Source organism: Natator depressus, chromosome 5 (assembly GCF_965152275.1).
Source record: "Natator depressus isolate rNatDep1 chromosome 5, rNatDep2.hap1, whole genome shotgun sequence".
In the NCBI taxonomy this organism is placed as follows: Eukaryota; Metazoa; Chordata; order Testudines; family Cheloniidae; genus Natator; species Natator depressus.
Window position 1 is genome coordinate 77,124,926 of NC_134238.1, and position 16,382 is coordinate 77,141,307.

A 16,382-nucleotide genomic window follows, 5' to 3' on the forward strand; every position below is an offset into this window, starting at 1 on the left:
TTCACAAATTACTTCAGATGAACAAAAATTTTGTAGCAATGTTTTTCACCATTTGCTATAACCTAAGAAAAGATGGGGAAAAAAGCATTATTCACAGCAAACTTTTCTTTAATTAAAATACATGAGTCATAAAAGCAACCATTAATAGGATCCTTAAATAACTACTGGCATTGCTTTGACAACGTCAATAAATATTCTATTTGGAAACATTTTGTCTTCATACTATGGTCTGACACCTCTCATTTCTTTGCTTCTGTATTACTAAGTGCATTTGCAGGGAAACGGAAGAGTTTATTTAAATTGTTGTTGCTTTCCCATCTGTGGTCTCAATCATGTTCATAGAAATGGAAATTTATATCACCACAGGAACTTAGGAAAACCTGTCAGGAAAAAGTACACCAACTCAGAAAAGTACATTATCTTCTTGCAACTGTTCTTCATGGCAAATGAGAGGGAAAATACAGCAAATCTGAATCATGAAACACATACTGTTTAGAAACAAAGCATCAACTGTTCTTTGAAAGAGAACTCCAAGTTAAGCAGTTTGTAAAATATGCTACCTTTTTGTCAAAATGCTGTTTCTTTTTAATGTCGAGTCCTTTTAAAGGAATAAACATTTTTTAAAACTGCTTCTGTTGGGAAGGGAAGCAACTGTCAAATGTAAGGACATCACAATGCAAAGTAAATTCACAATCCCCTAACTGTGTCTAAGGGCTTGGCTACACTTACATTTTATAGAGCTCTAACTTGCTGGCTCAAGGGTGTGAAAAATCACCCCCCTGAGCGCAGCAAGTCAGAGCGCTTTAAAGCGGTAGTGTAAACAGGCTCTGAGCACTGGGAGCCGTGCTCCCAGTGCTCTGAGCTAATCCCCTCATGGAGGTGGATTACCAGGAGTGCTGGGAGAGCTGTCTCCCAGCGCTTGCACGTGACCACGCTTAACTGCTTAATGTGACCACGCTCGCACTTCAAAGTGCTGCTGCAGGACTGCTCCCGCGACAGTGCTTTGAAGTTTTCAGTGTAGCGATGCCCTAAGATTCGGTCTGTAAAGGCAAATTTTTTGCTATGAACTTCCTGATCTACATTTAAGGAGTAGACTAGATAAATTTGTTCAGCGTTAGCCATATCTATACTCTCTTTATAAAGTAAATTAGTAGTAGTAGTAATCTATTATTGCTTTAAAACTGGGTGACCAAACAACATTTTACTGTTGAGACTGACGAGTTACTTGTGTATTTATGGAACTGCTTTCAATCCAATGAATCACCTCAATTAAAAAAAAATATCCTATATAATTGTATGCCTCATCTCCGGTAGTAGGGGGATGATAATGCTTACTAGCAGCAGTAATTTTTCTATTGGCTTTAAGATTTTGGGTTATTACATTGTATAATTGAATAATCTAAAGATCATTGAATTACCTATATTGAAGACTCTTAAATATATTGATATCTGTAATTTAAAATGTGAATAATACTTTGGCAATAAGAAATGTGTTTTTGCTTTTAATAGTCAGAATTTCAGAAACCGAAGGGGCACTTGTGAATTTTGCACATTTGAATCACTTGAGTTATCTTTTGGAATTTACTGTTGTTGGTTTTCTTATTTTATTCTCTTGTAAACTTTATGGAATACTGTGGTTTGAATTCCGGAATTCTAATATGCTGATTAGTACTTCATTAATGTAAACAAAAATTGTATTACTGCAAAGTAATTCCATTCACAGTTCCACTCTAAGGTCAGCTAGATAGGGGAATAAGCTACAGCTACTCACTTCCTCAATGGTGCTTTTTGACTGATCTTCCATGTAAGACTTCTTACTTCCCCAATAAAACCTTTGGCTTCCTAAAAAACTCCATAAAGTGAATAGATGGGGAACAAATATTACTTTTTCCATGTACCACATTCATTTTCATCATTTTAAGAAGGAAATTTGTTCAATGACAGACTGTAAAATTGTTCTCATTTAACATAGTTGAAAAATGTGGACATGTTTACTGAAAGTGTAATTTTAAATATCAGATCAGTTTCCTTTTATACCAAAAATGACTTGTATTATTAAGATGGACATACCTGTATTCTGCATTGGCATTTTCTGTTTAACTCTGCTTTTAATAGGGTCTGTAATAGGCAAAAATGTGCACTACTTTAATATAATAATTTTATATTGTTAAACGTCTAAATATATTAAAACTTTTTCTAAATGTGAAAAATTAAAGTATACTTTAAGCAGACGTAACGTTCTAATAACCTTTTTATTTTATGTTTCAGAACAAAGTAGAAGAGATGATTTGGAAGCTTTAGGACATATGTTTATGTATTTTCTCAGAGGGAGCCTTCCGTGGCAAGGTTTAAAGGTAGTGTTTTTAATATCCTCATCTCTCTCTCTTTTTTTTTTTTTTAATAAAAAAAAAAAATCTTCTCCATGGTGTTTCCTTAGTAAAGTTGTCTCCTAAAATACTTTCTGAAGTTATAAATTTATCTTTCACGTCATAGGCTGATACATTAAAAGAACGTTATCAGAAAATTGGAGACACAAAACGAGCAACACCTGTCGAAGTATTGTGCGAAAACTTTCCAGGTAATGACTCTGTTAATGAAGATGAATCTGTGAATTTATCTTTAAAATAACACTGCAGTAAATCTTTGTTTTTAGTACTGTAGGGCTGTATACATTACTAAGAAAAATGGCTTTCAAATACATATCATAAAATATATTGTGTTAATGCAAGTAATTTAAAATATAATGAAACATTACAGAGTTTGGTCACTGACTGTTATTGAAGCTGGGGGATTAGGAGAGAGGCCGAAAATCACTAATTGTTCAATGTATTGACATTCTGTGGGGAGGAGGGAAGAGGGGAGGAAGTTTATTTCCAGTTCCAGATAGTGATCAGTTTGTCCTGAAGCATAAAATTTTGGTCTCCCTTTCATCTATAAGAAAGCAGATTTAATATTTTTAAAAATATTTATTGTAACACTTTTCTTACTGGTAGATGACCATCATTTTGAAGTTGACTTACTTAAAACTACTTACAATTCATTTTGGGCACTACTCCTGCCTCTGAGTCCCCTTAACAATTTTTGTGGTATTATAGTTACATTTTCCTATACAAAAAGATATTTTATTTCCCTGGTTTCTCTGTAAAAGACTCAGACGTATGAAACTAATTTGCTGCACAGAAGCACCCATGAAATTGACTAAACAAGAAACTTCTATCAAATGTACAAAATAAGCCGGGGGGTTGGGGGGGAGAGGGGGGGAGTTTTCTGGTGTATAAATCTCTCACGTCTAGTAATGATAGATTTTAGCATGATTTTTAAAAGTTGATTTTTTTTTGTCTGTTTGGCTCCATCCTGCAAACATTTACACGTATGGCAGTTCCATTAAATTGAATGGGATACTCATGAACATAAAGTTAATAGGTGCATAATTATTTCAAAGGGAAAAATGCATTAACTGCTGTGGAACATGAAAACTTAACTGATAAAGTAAATTAACATGACAAAATCAATCTGAATTTTATATAGAAAGCTAAAGATTTATTTGGTTTGTTTTTAAATGCCTAATGAAATTGTTTAACCATTAATAAAACAGAAATGGCAATTATGAATATTTCTCATTTGTATAGAGGAAATGGCTACATATCTGCGTTATGTAAGAAGGCTAGATTTTTTTGAAAAACCAGACTATGACTACTTAAGAAAACTCTTTACAGACTTATTTGATCGGAAGGGCTATATGTTTGATTATGAATATGACTGGATTGGGAAACAGCTGGTGAGTTCAGTTAAGCAAAGATGCTGTATTTTTGTCTAACCAGTTTTTTTTAACTATCGTAGTTAGTCTTAATATTTGTGTATAATTTTTCTTGTATATTATAAAATTTACTAAGATTATGAGTCAAGCTACTATTGTGAAAGCTGCAGAACAGTTTCCATTGTAATCCCCTGTTTTTACATATTGTGAAATTTATGAAATATCACCTTTTGGTCTGAGATTTTTTTCATACTGGGTCTCTTCCCAAAGGTGTGGTGGTTTTTTTTTTTAAACATCAAATAAAATTCCCTCCTCTGTTTTATAATAGGGGGTTGTAGGAATTCTAATCATCTTTTGAGCAGAGTAACAGATTGTCATCTGAAACTTTGCAAGGACAGAGTCGTCATTGGGAGTGTGTGGTTGTTTCATTTTGGGAAAGTTTTAAGCAACTGAGAAATCACTTCTCAGCATCTGAGGTTTATAGCTGAAACTATACTAAGCTGAAGCTATACTAAAGCCTCATTCCCTTTGTGACATCAAAGTGCACATCTTCCCTGACAGGCACGTGAGCTGCTGCTTGCAAGCGTTTGCTGAGACAGGTGGCTTGAAGGAGCGTCTAAGTATCTTGTTAAAATACTCAATAAAAATGTCCTTTTAAAAACATTTTTGACAACTGCCAGGAACTAAAAGATTAGCCCCCACAGTTAGGGTCTCAGCTGATCAGAAAATGGTGTGGGTGGTATCTGTAGAAAATTCTGTCTTTTCACTGAAAAATTACAAAAATTCAATTTTTGCCCAAAAAGACCAAAATTTTTTTGAGAAAAGCCAGACAGAAATATTTGTAGTCAAAAATTCATGGAAAACATAGTCTAAGTCAATAGAACTTTGGTTGCATGCTCCAATATTATCTATTCTTAGCTTTCATTTTACAAAATTCTGTATTTGACTTACAGAATTTTTTCTACAACTTGAAATAATCTTGTAACATTTTCTTCTTTTTTTACTTACACTAAATTTAATGTCATACTCCTGTATATACGTATCCTTATTTACTTGTGTATATTTTTTCATAACTTCTTCTCACTATCATATTTTACTAAGATTGTCAGTACTCCAATAGTCTACACTATAATTATTGTTATTAGATTAATTGTTAATCTGGCTCTTTCTAACTTTTGAGGGCTTGGCTTTGCAACCCAAATAACGTTCTGATAACATTGTTTTGTTTGGGGGTTTTTTTGGTACATGATAACGATTATTTTGTATTGCAGTAGTGCCTAGGGGCCCTGTCATGGATAAGGTTCCTGCTCTGCTAGGCAGTATAAAAACACAACTAAATGTGTTCCCCGCTTAGAAGAGCCAACAATCTAATATGAGAGACGGCAGCATATATATTCTCTTCGTCCTTGCTTACATGCGAGAATGTATACAGGGATGAAGCAGCGACTTCAAAGCTAACTTTGATCATGTGCACAATTGATTCTTAAGTGTCGGAAAGTATGTGTCAGTTCCCTATGAAACAACTGTGCTTTTTATGTACACGATTTTATAGGATTATGGTATTTACATAGTACTACAGTATGCTGCACATAAAGTTATAGCAACAAATGTATTGTGGCTTTTAACAAAAGTTAATATTCTGTAGCACTCAGAAAGGGACAGTCCAAGTTTGAGGGCATCTGAAATCTTTTATTTGGCACATTCTGTCTTTGATTAGTTACCCATGCTTGTTTAACATTCTATGGATATAATCTTTCTATGGATTTTCTTTACTTAAAGTAAAAAGGTAGGAATTTCCCTGTTTAGGATTTGGAAATTCTGTTAGCTTCTACAAATTTGAAGTCTGTTAAAATTCCACAATCTGGAACTATTTATACATCACCAGAATGCCTTCTCCCACACATGCTTAGATCGTTTATAAGAAGGAACACCTTCCTTGGGAATGATCAAAGTGGGACTCCCTGCTGTGCATCTTAAAATGTTTTAAGAAGCTTTTCTCAGTCCCCATGTACCATCTGTCCTGAACAACTTTATAAACTTTCACTGCTTAGCTAAGCTAGTCTTGAAAATAGCCTCAGTGAATCATTCCTTAGCTACACATTTCACAAACTAAGTGAAAAAATTCCATTGTGAATAGTTGGTAAACAATTTTTCAAAAGTGAATAAGATGGTGAACTCAAATTTCCTCTGGAACAATGAAATGCACTGCTTTTCAGTAAGCATTCTCCCCAGACAAAATTGTATCCTTCAAGCCCCAGCCATTTTGATTATCTGTTTAAAAAAAAAAAAAGTTGGAAGAAAATTTGTAAAATGGTAATATCTTTTTATTTCCACTGTGTTCACATTTAAAAGTGGCTTAATCCTCTTTTTTTTTTCTTCATACTTTCAAAGAGGGCAGAGATTAGTCATAGAAGATTTCAGGCTGAAATCTTACAGGAAGTTATCAGTAACCGAAATAGGTTAGAATGGATACTTCATGCAACTTTAATTGTAGTGGGACCAACACTTCTAGCTGGAGTAGTGGCAAACTTTTCAAATTAAAATGTAAGCAAACAAAAATTTAAGGAACTCCTCACAAAATATACTTGCTGCTTTTATTTGGACCATTTTACAATAACTCATCATGTCCTAAGTATACTAGTGAATGCATTGCAGCATAGACTAGTGAAGTCTTTATAATCAGACATCATTGCAGCAAGTTGCTCCTAAATTTTTGTGAAGGGAGAGCATGATACTGGTTTTTGTGAGGCAATTACCAAGTTTAAGAATTAGTGAGGATCTGCTTCATGACTTGCTGTTGGTTTTGTATGGCCACATCTCTGTACATTTCCATGGCAGGTTCAGAAACATGTTTTGGATTACAATTCAATAATTGTTGGTATGTAAAAAACTTAAATATTTTTTAACAATTTGGTACATAATATATTATGTTTGTAGCCTACTCCAGTGGGCTCAATTCATTCGGACCCCGCACTGTCATCAAACAGAGAAGCACATCAGCACAGAGATAAGATGCAACAATCCAAAAATCAGGTATGCTGCTCACCTAAGATTTTATCAGCTTTATTTTATGTCATCCTTTTTATAAAGTTTGTTCTTTGTGCCAAAACAGCCTTGCTATTGCTTGTGTTACACATTTTCAAATTGACACCAGTTTCTGCTGTCCATTTTTTTCTATGTTTGCTGAAGGTAGCCTTATTAATGCATGAATGTTTTTGGTTTGTAAGTCTTAAATAAAGGTCATAAAGGGCTATTGTGTTTTTAAGTTGTAATTATAAATAAGTGGGAGGTTTTTGTCTTTTTTGATGAACTGCATCCTAAGGAGCATTGCTGTATTTTTTCCTTAGTTTTTCTATTTAATCTTACAGTCTCTTACTTTACACCCTGTACAGTGAATCACCCACTAGTGTTAGAGGGTTCTATTTTCCTAAGATTGCATTTTTTGTCCCATCATATTTATAGTTTACTGCCACCTTAGTAAATTCAAAAGGCAGTAAAATTTGTGAGAATTCTAGATTTTCTGTTAAAAGTATTGTCAGGTTTTTCTTAGAGAAAATACTTCATGCACAATCATAGGCTATAAGAACAAATGGACTGCTTAAGATTTGAATTCACCATTGTTACCTGGTGCTCATAGTGTGTACAATTCTGTGGTGAGATTACCAGAATGCTGTCATGAGAAAAATGTATTTTTAAGTACTTTCTTACAGATCAATAACTGTTTTATGTAAAGGTTGAAATAGTATCTTTACAAAATATATAAGTCATATTTTATTTTGATATGCTGTACAGTTTAAGGGTCAAGCTTCCAAAGTGGACATATAAACTTCACCCTATATATATATATATATATATATATATATATATATATATATATATACACATGTGATTTATTCTAGTATTAAAAAAAAAGTGCATATGCACATAGTTACCCACTTTATACATACAAATGAGATTTGCATACATAATGTAGGTGACTAGTTTCAAAAGCTTCGCCCTAAAAGGTTTATGGTTTCTGTACAAAAATCAGTTATTTTAAAGGATATACTCTGAGAATTTCATTAGGAGCTTGTTGCCAAACTAGTGGAGAATTACAGTAAGCTGATAACTTTGATCAGTATTGTGATTTTATACTTCAGTTTGTTTCTCAGAAAATTTCAGGCTTTTGTTGATGCAAGGGTAGGAATATACAATATAATAATTGTGCCCTGCATTTTGTATTGCATTTGTTGAATGTATATTTTCAGTTATTATAACACGCATGATGTGCAATTGCAGCATTGTATTTTAAACATATGTAATCCTCAGTTCTTGTTTTCTTCTGGAGTCTTCATCATATTTTTAATTATATTGCTATGTTCAAGAGAAATTTTGCATACCCCAAGAGACTATAACCATTTTGGAATTACTTAAAATAATAAAAACAGTTGGTTTGGGGTTTTTTATTTTTGTTTGTTGTTATGCTTTCTGCTATTTCCAGATTCTTAATCTGTCTGGTAGTTATGTTTGAGCGTATACATTTTTTTTGTTTTTAGCCACTCCACAACTTTTAGCTATAGTAAATAGCAAAGTTTAAACATGTCAAGTATCAAGGAGTAACCGTGTTAATGTGTATGCACAAAAAAACCAAGGAGTCTGGTGGCACCTTAAAGACTAACAGATTTATTTGGGCGTAAACTTTCCTGGGTAAAAACCCCACTTCTTCAGATGCATCTGAAGAAGCGGGGTTTTTAGCCACGAAAGCTTATGCCCAAATACATCTGTTAGATACATGTTTAAACTTAAAGACCATCTACATTCATGTGCATATGTACATAGCTGGTTACATTCTGTTTGTGTGTTGTATTCCTGTGGGATTTTTATTTTACATTGTAATACTAGCATGAGGTGTTTAATATGTTTTGGGTTTTTTTCCCTCCTCTTCCTTGCATGCTTAATGCATTATATAATTGGCAGTCGGCAGACCACAGGGCAGCTTGGGACTCCCAGCAGGCAAACCCCCATCACTTGAGAGCTCACCTTGCAGCTGACAGACATGGTGGCTCGGTACAGGTATTTTCTGCTTCTTTGCATGACTGATTATTTCCACATGCTGCAGCCTATTCCCCTGTAACTCCTGGCATGATTCTTGTTTTCAGCTGAAAAGTTTGCTTCATAGTTATGTCCATAATTACATTCCCTTATTCTTTTTGTTCTACAACTGCCAAACTGGAAAAGAAAAGTGCAGAAAGTTTGACTTTTTGTATGTTGAATTTCTACAAATGCCTGTTGTAGTTTAGCAGTATAGCTTTCTAAAATTTATGTCAACTAAATCCTCTAACGTTATGACTTTAGTTCATTTTAATTTTATATATATTTAAGTAGATTTTAACTACTCAAGTTTATTTAATATTAGCCAATTTGGAGAACTTGGCACAGTGCAGCACTTTATACTTTTTAACCAGGGTAAAAAATGAGAAACGAATGAATATTAGTAATATTTAGTTAAGTACTTTATTTCAATTAAATATCTGTTTAAATAGAGTCAATTTCTACAAGTAAGTATAACAGCAGCTTTAGATATTATACTTGTCCCTACCAAACAAATGTATTTCTCCCCTCCTGATAGAGAGGCCAATGCAAAAAAGGCAAAACTGGCTATCTGACCAGACATGGTGAATTTACATATACACAGTGCTGTCAAATTCACAAAGTAGAAAACTAAAAACAGGGAATTCTGATCATTTTTCAGTGTCTTAGATTTTGCTTTTAAGAATAGTAGTTAAATATATTCAGACAGTAATGGAATTTATGGCATCCCTTTAAGATGTTAGAGGAATGTAGTTATACATAGTGACTAAAGAGCCTCCAGAAAGCTAATTTTATTGCACTTCCACTTGCAAGTGAAAAATATAATATTAATTTCTGCTTAATGGAAGTGGGTTATCACATCAAAACTTGAACAAAGTGGTGTACTCAGGAAGCTTTTGAATTCACTAATTTGTTTGCTTAATGGTGCGCAGCAGTAACAGCTCTATGTTTCTTTGCCAACCACCAAAATGCTCAAATGAGGTATGATTCCCAGTCCAGTCCATTTCTCATTTGTAAACAGTAGCTTGAGGGGATTCATTCACTAAGGTTGGCCAATTTAGAGTTTCTGTCTAAGTCAAATGCTGACTCATTGTCTTATGTTAATTCCCCACCCAGACCCTGTTATAGTCCAAACTCTTTCTCCCTGAATGCTTAATTTCCTTTATCAGATTTTTGTAGCTTTCAACCCGGTTTTGCTTTCCTTGTGTATGTGATGTATGTGGTTGCAGTAATTCTTGGGAAATGTAGGGTATGAGAATCAAGAAGATACTTGTCACATCAGATGGCTTGAAAGCTGCCCCGTTTATATGCGTACACTCTGTTCTTAGTAATTGTTTGTCATGTCAATCAAAATCATAATAATTTAGTATTATAACAAGTTGTTGTATAGGACATGTTGTGTATTTTCCTTGTGCTCAATACGCTTTTTGAGCCTGAGACTGAGAGCTCCATCTATTTCTTATATTTTAGCTTTTCTAAAATATCTTGTTTGTTTTTTTCTCCTCCAAGGCAAAGAGCAGGGATAAAATTGCATACTTCACCCTGTTAATTCTGTACAATAAGTTTTTTGCATCTTTTAAAAAATTTGAGTCTTGAATTCAATTGCAAACTTCTAAACTGATGCTTGAAAAGCTTTTGTTTGTGTAGAATAAAGTAATTGAATAAAATAAACTGAATATTGCAACTAATCAAAGAGTTGGTTGCTCTAAACCTTTTTATAGAAATAATTAATTCTTATTTAGCTTCCTAGTAACAAGCAGTTTGACTATCAGACCAGTGTTCTGATCACAGCAACTCTTTCAAATCAATAAAATAAAAAAGGAAAGTAGTTGATTTGTCTCCTTGAACCATATTAGAATGTGAAATTAGCATTGGATTTGAGATTAAACTGGATAAAATTGAGATTTCTTAAGTACCTTCTGGCTAAATTAAGAAATATTTCTATCTATGTTTAACATATCAATGGAACACTTCAAATAGTTTATGAACATAAGAACGACCATATTGGGTTAGACCAAAGGTCTGTCTAGCCCAGTATCCTGTCGTCCGACAGTGACCAGTGCCAGAGGAAATGAACAGGGAATGAACAGAACAGGAAATCATCAAGTGATCCAATCCCTGTCACCCATTCCCAGCTTCTGGCAAACAGAGGCTAGGGACACCATCCCTGCCCATCCTGGCTAATAGCCATTGACGGACCTATCCTCCATGAATTTATCTAGTTCTGGTGCATTTAGTTTATGGCGCATTCAGTACTTTATTCAAAATAATTACTTCAACAGTCCCAGCATTTACTGAGAAAAATTTCAGTACTTTGCTTTTTCTAACCCAAAAACATGACCATCACAAGAGCAGTTTTTAATTTATCTTAACATTTTAGTCCATTTAAAGCTACAGGGCAAATTCAGTATTTACCTTTAAAAGAAGAAAGTATTTTTTAGGAAATGGTGACGGTGTGTCCTGTAGGTACAGAACAATAGCAGATATTGATTTAATTCTTTAATAGTGGAAAACTGAAATTACGAGAGTACAGACCTTTTAGGTAACCTGGCAGCAAAGTTAAATTCCTGCAAAAAGCTTAGTTTAAAAGCGAAACTATAGTATTAAATCGTCCCATTGCTTTTAAAGTTAGATGTTGTATAGGACAGTAGTTCTCAACCAGGGGTTCAGGGCCCCATAGATGGCCTCGAGCAAGTTTCAGCAAAGCCTCGAAACAGGCCAAACATTAGACTTGCTGGGGCCTAGGGCAGAAAGCCGAAGCCTCACCACATAGGGCTGAAGCCCAGGTCCCTGAGGTCCGCCACCCGGGGCTGAAGCCTGAACAATGTAGCTTCATGGGGGCCCTGTGGCATGGGGCACCAGGCAATTGCCCTGATTGCTACCCCCAACACAGGCCCTGGCTTTTATATGCAGAAAACCAGTTACTGTGGCACAGGTGGGCCATGGAGTTTTTATAGCATGTTGGGGGGGCCTCAAAAACAAAAAGGTTGAGAACCTGTGGTATAGGAGATAACTGCACACCTATTGAATTATTGATTGTTTTTGTAACATAGTGGCAAAGGATTAGTAATGTTTGTTAGTAGCAGATACTATGAAATAATGTGATATGCTAATTATTTTTCTTACAGTAGAGTTTGATATTGTGAATAAGTGTTGTGATGTATATCTTTCAGTTATAACTGAATTTTTTAAATCAAATTTTGCCAATAAATTGGGGCATTGGCTAGTCTAGTACTGTAGCCTAGATTCCTTTGAACAATTAGCTATAGTACTTTTAAGGCCTATCTACAGTGAAAAAAAATTGAGGAGTTAACCAAAGGTTTGGAGTTAAAATGCTTTAAACCCTTGTGTGGATACTCTCATTCAGAAGAAAATTGGCTATGCTTTGCTTCAATTTAATCCCCTGTGGAATGAGAGTATCCATGCAGTTGTTTAATGCATTTTAACGTCACACCTTTAGCTGACTTGTCCTAATTTTCTTGAGTGTCTTGTGTGACAAAGCCATCAGGTTGTATATGGTATGACAGAAGCTATAAAGGGTTCAATTAAGTTGTACAGTATTTCTTTAAATTGTATTTATTGCTCTGTAAAGTGCTATAGGAGCAGTGGTGGGAAAAGATTTACCCTTATATGCACTTCGTACTCTGCCAAATTATCTTGTGCATTTTAGAGGACCACCTCTAAACTAGTTCACTCTTCATGACTCATTTTTATTCTTGGTACCTCTGAGATGGCAAAGAATTGGAGCTAATTGTGCTGGTGTGTTTTTTGTGTGCAAAATATATTTACAGAGGAGTTCTGTAATAACTAGGACTTAACAAAGTGAATGTTGGATAAACTAATACAAGTCTCTCCGTACATAGTTGTGAATTCAGATATATACTTTTGGCTTCTTTCTTGCTGCTGAAATATATTTACATATTTGTTTTAGCCATAGGATTGCTGCTATTCAGTGGCCGACTGCTCTTGTTTCCACTTTATTGGAGATTGAATTAAGTTCATGTGTTAATATGTTAGACATCTTATTGAAATGGTGGGAAACGTTTTGTACCATTATACTGAATAACTTAGTGTCAAATATGATTTCTGTTTTGCCCTGGAATACTTGAGAGTTCAGTAAACTATAACTTTGTTACTGTTTAAGCAAAGCAAATTCAGAATTTTCAGATAACTCTCTTTTAAATTTACTATTTCTAAGTCCTCAAAAAAAGAACAAACCAAAAAGGTTGAAATTTGAAGGAAGCTCACCTTAATTTTTAAAAAAAACAGTTAAATATTGAAAAACGTTAGGTGGTTCTTCGAATGCTTGCTCATGTCGATTCCATTCTAGGTATGTGTGCACCCATTTGCACAGTTGTCGGAGACTTTTGCCTTAGCGGTATCCATAAGTCGGCTGTGGTGCCCTCTGGAGTGCAGCGCTCATGATCCTTCTTACCACCCGCAAGTGGTCAGCGGTTTCCTTTCTTCACTTCATGTATTGCAACTGTAAATAGTTTTGTTTACTGTAGTTAGTTAGTAATTTAGGGTCCTGGCAGGGACTTTGCCCCAGGCAGGGCATGCCCCAGTCTCTGGGTTTTAAGCCCTGCACTGACTGTAATAGGCCTATTCCTGTTAGTGACCCCCATGGCAGCTGTCTGAAGTGCTTAGGGCAATCTCATGTAAAAGAAAAGTGTTGCATCTGTAAGAACTTTCATCCTAGGACACAGAAAGAGCGCAACATCCATTTGAGAGCCCTCCTCTTGGAGGCTGCTCTCCAGCTGGCCTTGGAGCTGGCGCAGGGCTCTACCCAGCACTATTCCCCTTCACCGGTGCCCAAAAAGAATTCGAAAAATTGGGACGTGGCACCGAGCAAGAAGAACCAAGGGGCATCAGGAAAGGACCCTGTTCTGGCTGCCCGTCCACCCCAGAGCCACATGGGGACACATCCCCTAGGGGACCTCCTACCCCTCCCCAACTCCTCCACACCCCCCAAGGGATCCATCACCAACTCCAGGGAGCAGTAGGGGACCCAGACTTATGGCAGAGTCAATGCCTTCACAGTGCCTAGAGAGTAAAAGACTCTCCCAGCGCAGCCAGCACTGTGTGCTGCGATGGACCTGGCAAAGGCTCCCTACGAGGGCAAGCCATCTGTGAAAGCTTCCCAGAAGGCGAGTGGACGCCGCCGGTCTCTGGAGCCGAGGCAGAGCAATTTGTCGCCGCACCCCTGGTTTCTGCATCAGCATAGGTTGCCTCAGTTCGCTGGCACTGCGCTCCTGGTCTCTGCCCTCTCGTCGAGATTCACCCAGAGGGAGGCATTGGTCACCATATGATTGGCACTGGTCTTCCTCCCGCCGACGCTTTCCACGATGTCAGTTGCCATCATCTAGATCATGGGAACATTCCTGAACACTGTGCTGTTCCCCCTGCTCCCGGCACTGATCCACCTTTTCAAGGGACTGTTCACCCACAGTGACAGTTAGGCTCCAGACTCAGGCGTTGATGGTCCCGCCGTGGTCACTGGAGGCGGGATCCCTCCAGCACGAAGAGGGAGTTCAGCCCCTCACCAAGACAGCACCGTGGTGACTGGGCTCCTGAGGCTGCGTCCATCTCCGTGATGCTATCCTGGCAGCAGGCCAGTGGCCAGTGGTTATGCCGATGCCCCCTTCACACCAATCGTCAATCCCCGCTTCAGACAAGCATCAGACATCACCGGGCTCGGTACGCAAAGTGCAAATGGATGCTGTGGTGGGTGGAAGGGCCAGTGCCCACCATGAGACTCTCTTCCCCCATGGTGAATGATGCCTAGGCCCTCTCCCAGTCCAGATGAGGCTGTGGTGGGACCCTCTCGTGCTAGCCCACCGGACAATTTTAAGAAGCACCAAGCCCTGCTCCAAAGGATGGCCATAACTTAGGCCTAGAGGTGGAAGAGATGGTGGAGCAATCAGACACTTGGTTTAACGTATTTGTGATGGGTTGGGCCCCCCTTCTGGGGTGCCACCTGTTGTGCTGGGGATCCACTGAGCCTGTCCATTCCACCAGCCTGGGCTCCCTCATCCTGTCCTGCTGCACGTACACATACAGGTATGGACATAGAATCTCACAATCTGCAATCATAACTGTTGTTCTTCGAGATGTGTTGCTCATGTCCATTCCATTACCCGCCCTCCTATCCCTCTGTTGGAGTTGCCGGCAAGAAGTAACTGAGAGGGCATAGGGCCGGTGGCGCCTGATATACAAATGCATGAGCGCAGCACTCCAGAGGGCGCCACAGCCGTCCCTATGGATACTGTTAAGGCAAAAGTCTCTGACAACTGTGCACGTGGCGTGCACACACCTAGAATAGAATGGACATGAGCAAAGCATCTCAAAGAACAATAGTTATGAAAGGTAGGTAATAAGTTTTTCATACTGCAAGAAATTTTTCTCCTCCAGAATATCTAAAGATAGAGAATTTTTAATTGTTGTTTCAATTTTTTTAAAAAACAGGAGCATGCAGCGAGCAAGAATTCTATGAACTATAGCTTTTTTGCTGCATCCCTAACTTAATCTGAAATAAAATTTTTCTGCATAGTGAATGATGACAGCTAAATGTTAGCAGGAAAGTAAATTAATGAATCAGCATTGATACTTTAAATCAGCTGTGTGTTGAGTCATCAGTTTAAAAGTAGGTTGCTATATTCTGTCTGCAGAAAATCTTCATTTTAGTTCACATACGAGTGCCAAGTTCTGTTCCTTTGAGATTCCTGATTCATTACTGTAGGTTACGTCTCAGCCACACAACATCCCACTGTGATCCCATTAATATTAAGTAACACTGAAAGTTCATTGGTCCTAAGTGTGTGCTTTAAAGGAGTTTTTATATAGGTGTATATACAACATGAGTGCATATGTGTACACTCCAAATACTATTGTAAAGTCAACTTTTTATATGTAATTTCCATGTAAGAAACAGGGAGTTTGAAAACAAAAATAATGTTAGATGTTACTAAAGGGTTTGGGCAAGTCTACCCGTTGATTATGGTTTTGTATTTTTTAAAGAACCCAAAAACCTTTTGGACGTGCTAGCTAGGGAAATTAATATATTTTTGTTGTTTAGTCTTACTTTGTAGCTTCACTTCACATTAAAGTCAGCTAGTAATTTGATCTATGAAGGAAAAATCCTTCGCTCTCTGAAATAATCCAGTCATTCCTCCTCCAGTCTATGTGAAAAAGGCTGAATCTGTGACAGTCTGTTTTCTTCTTCTTTATAACTTCATTAGTGGAAAGCAACCTACTGTACATTGCTTCAATTCATTAGTTAACCTCGTACGTCCTTGCTTCATAAAAGTTTGTGTTGGTTCCCGAAAATGTCAGCTGAATAGCTGATTGATTGTTTCCTTCTCTTCTTGGATTACTAACACTAAATGCACTTGTAAAGACCTTATTAAGCTGTTCATGATTTTTTTGTTAAGCATTCATTGTGTCCAGTTAGCCAAAAGACCTGCTTCTTATTGCTGGAATTTCATTACATGTAAGAACATAAGAATGGCCACACTGCATCATACCAATGGTCCATCTAACCCAGTATCCTGTCTCC

At 36.9% G+C, this 16,382-nt stretch overlaps 1 protein-coding gene across 7 annotated transcripts in view; it reads left to right on the forward strand.

The window, feature by feature from the left end:
* Nucleotides 1-16,382, forward strand: part of CSNK1G3 (casein kinase 1 gamma 3) — a 167,896-nt gene that overhangs the window by 124,662 nt on the left and 26,852 nt on the right. For 3 of the 7 annotated variants that reach the window (XM_074953035.1, XM_074953034.1, XM_074953037.1), the window contains 5 exons: nt 2,269-2,354; nt 2,494-2,578; nt 3,630-3,778; nt 6,695-6,790; nt 8,714-8,809. In XM_074953035.1, the coding sequence (XP_074809136.1) occupies nt 2,269-2,354; nt 2,494-2,578; nt 3,630-3,778; nt 6,695-6,790; nt 8,714-8,809 (512 nt within the window). The remainder of the gene's footprint in view (nt 1-2,268; nt 2,355-2,493; nt 2,579-3,629; nt 3,779-6,694; nt 6,791-8,713; nt 8,810-16,382) is intronic. The other 4 variants (XM_074953036.1, XM_074953038.1, XM_074953039.1 and 1 more) reach the window with 2 other exon arrangements.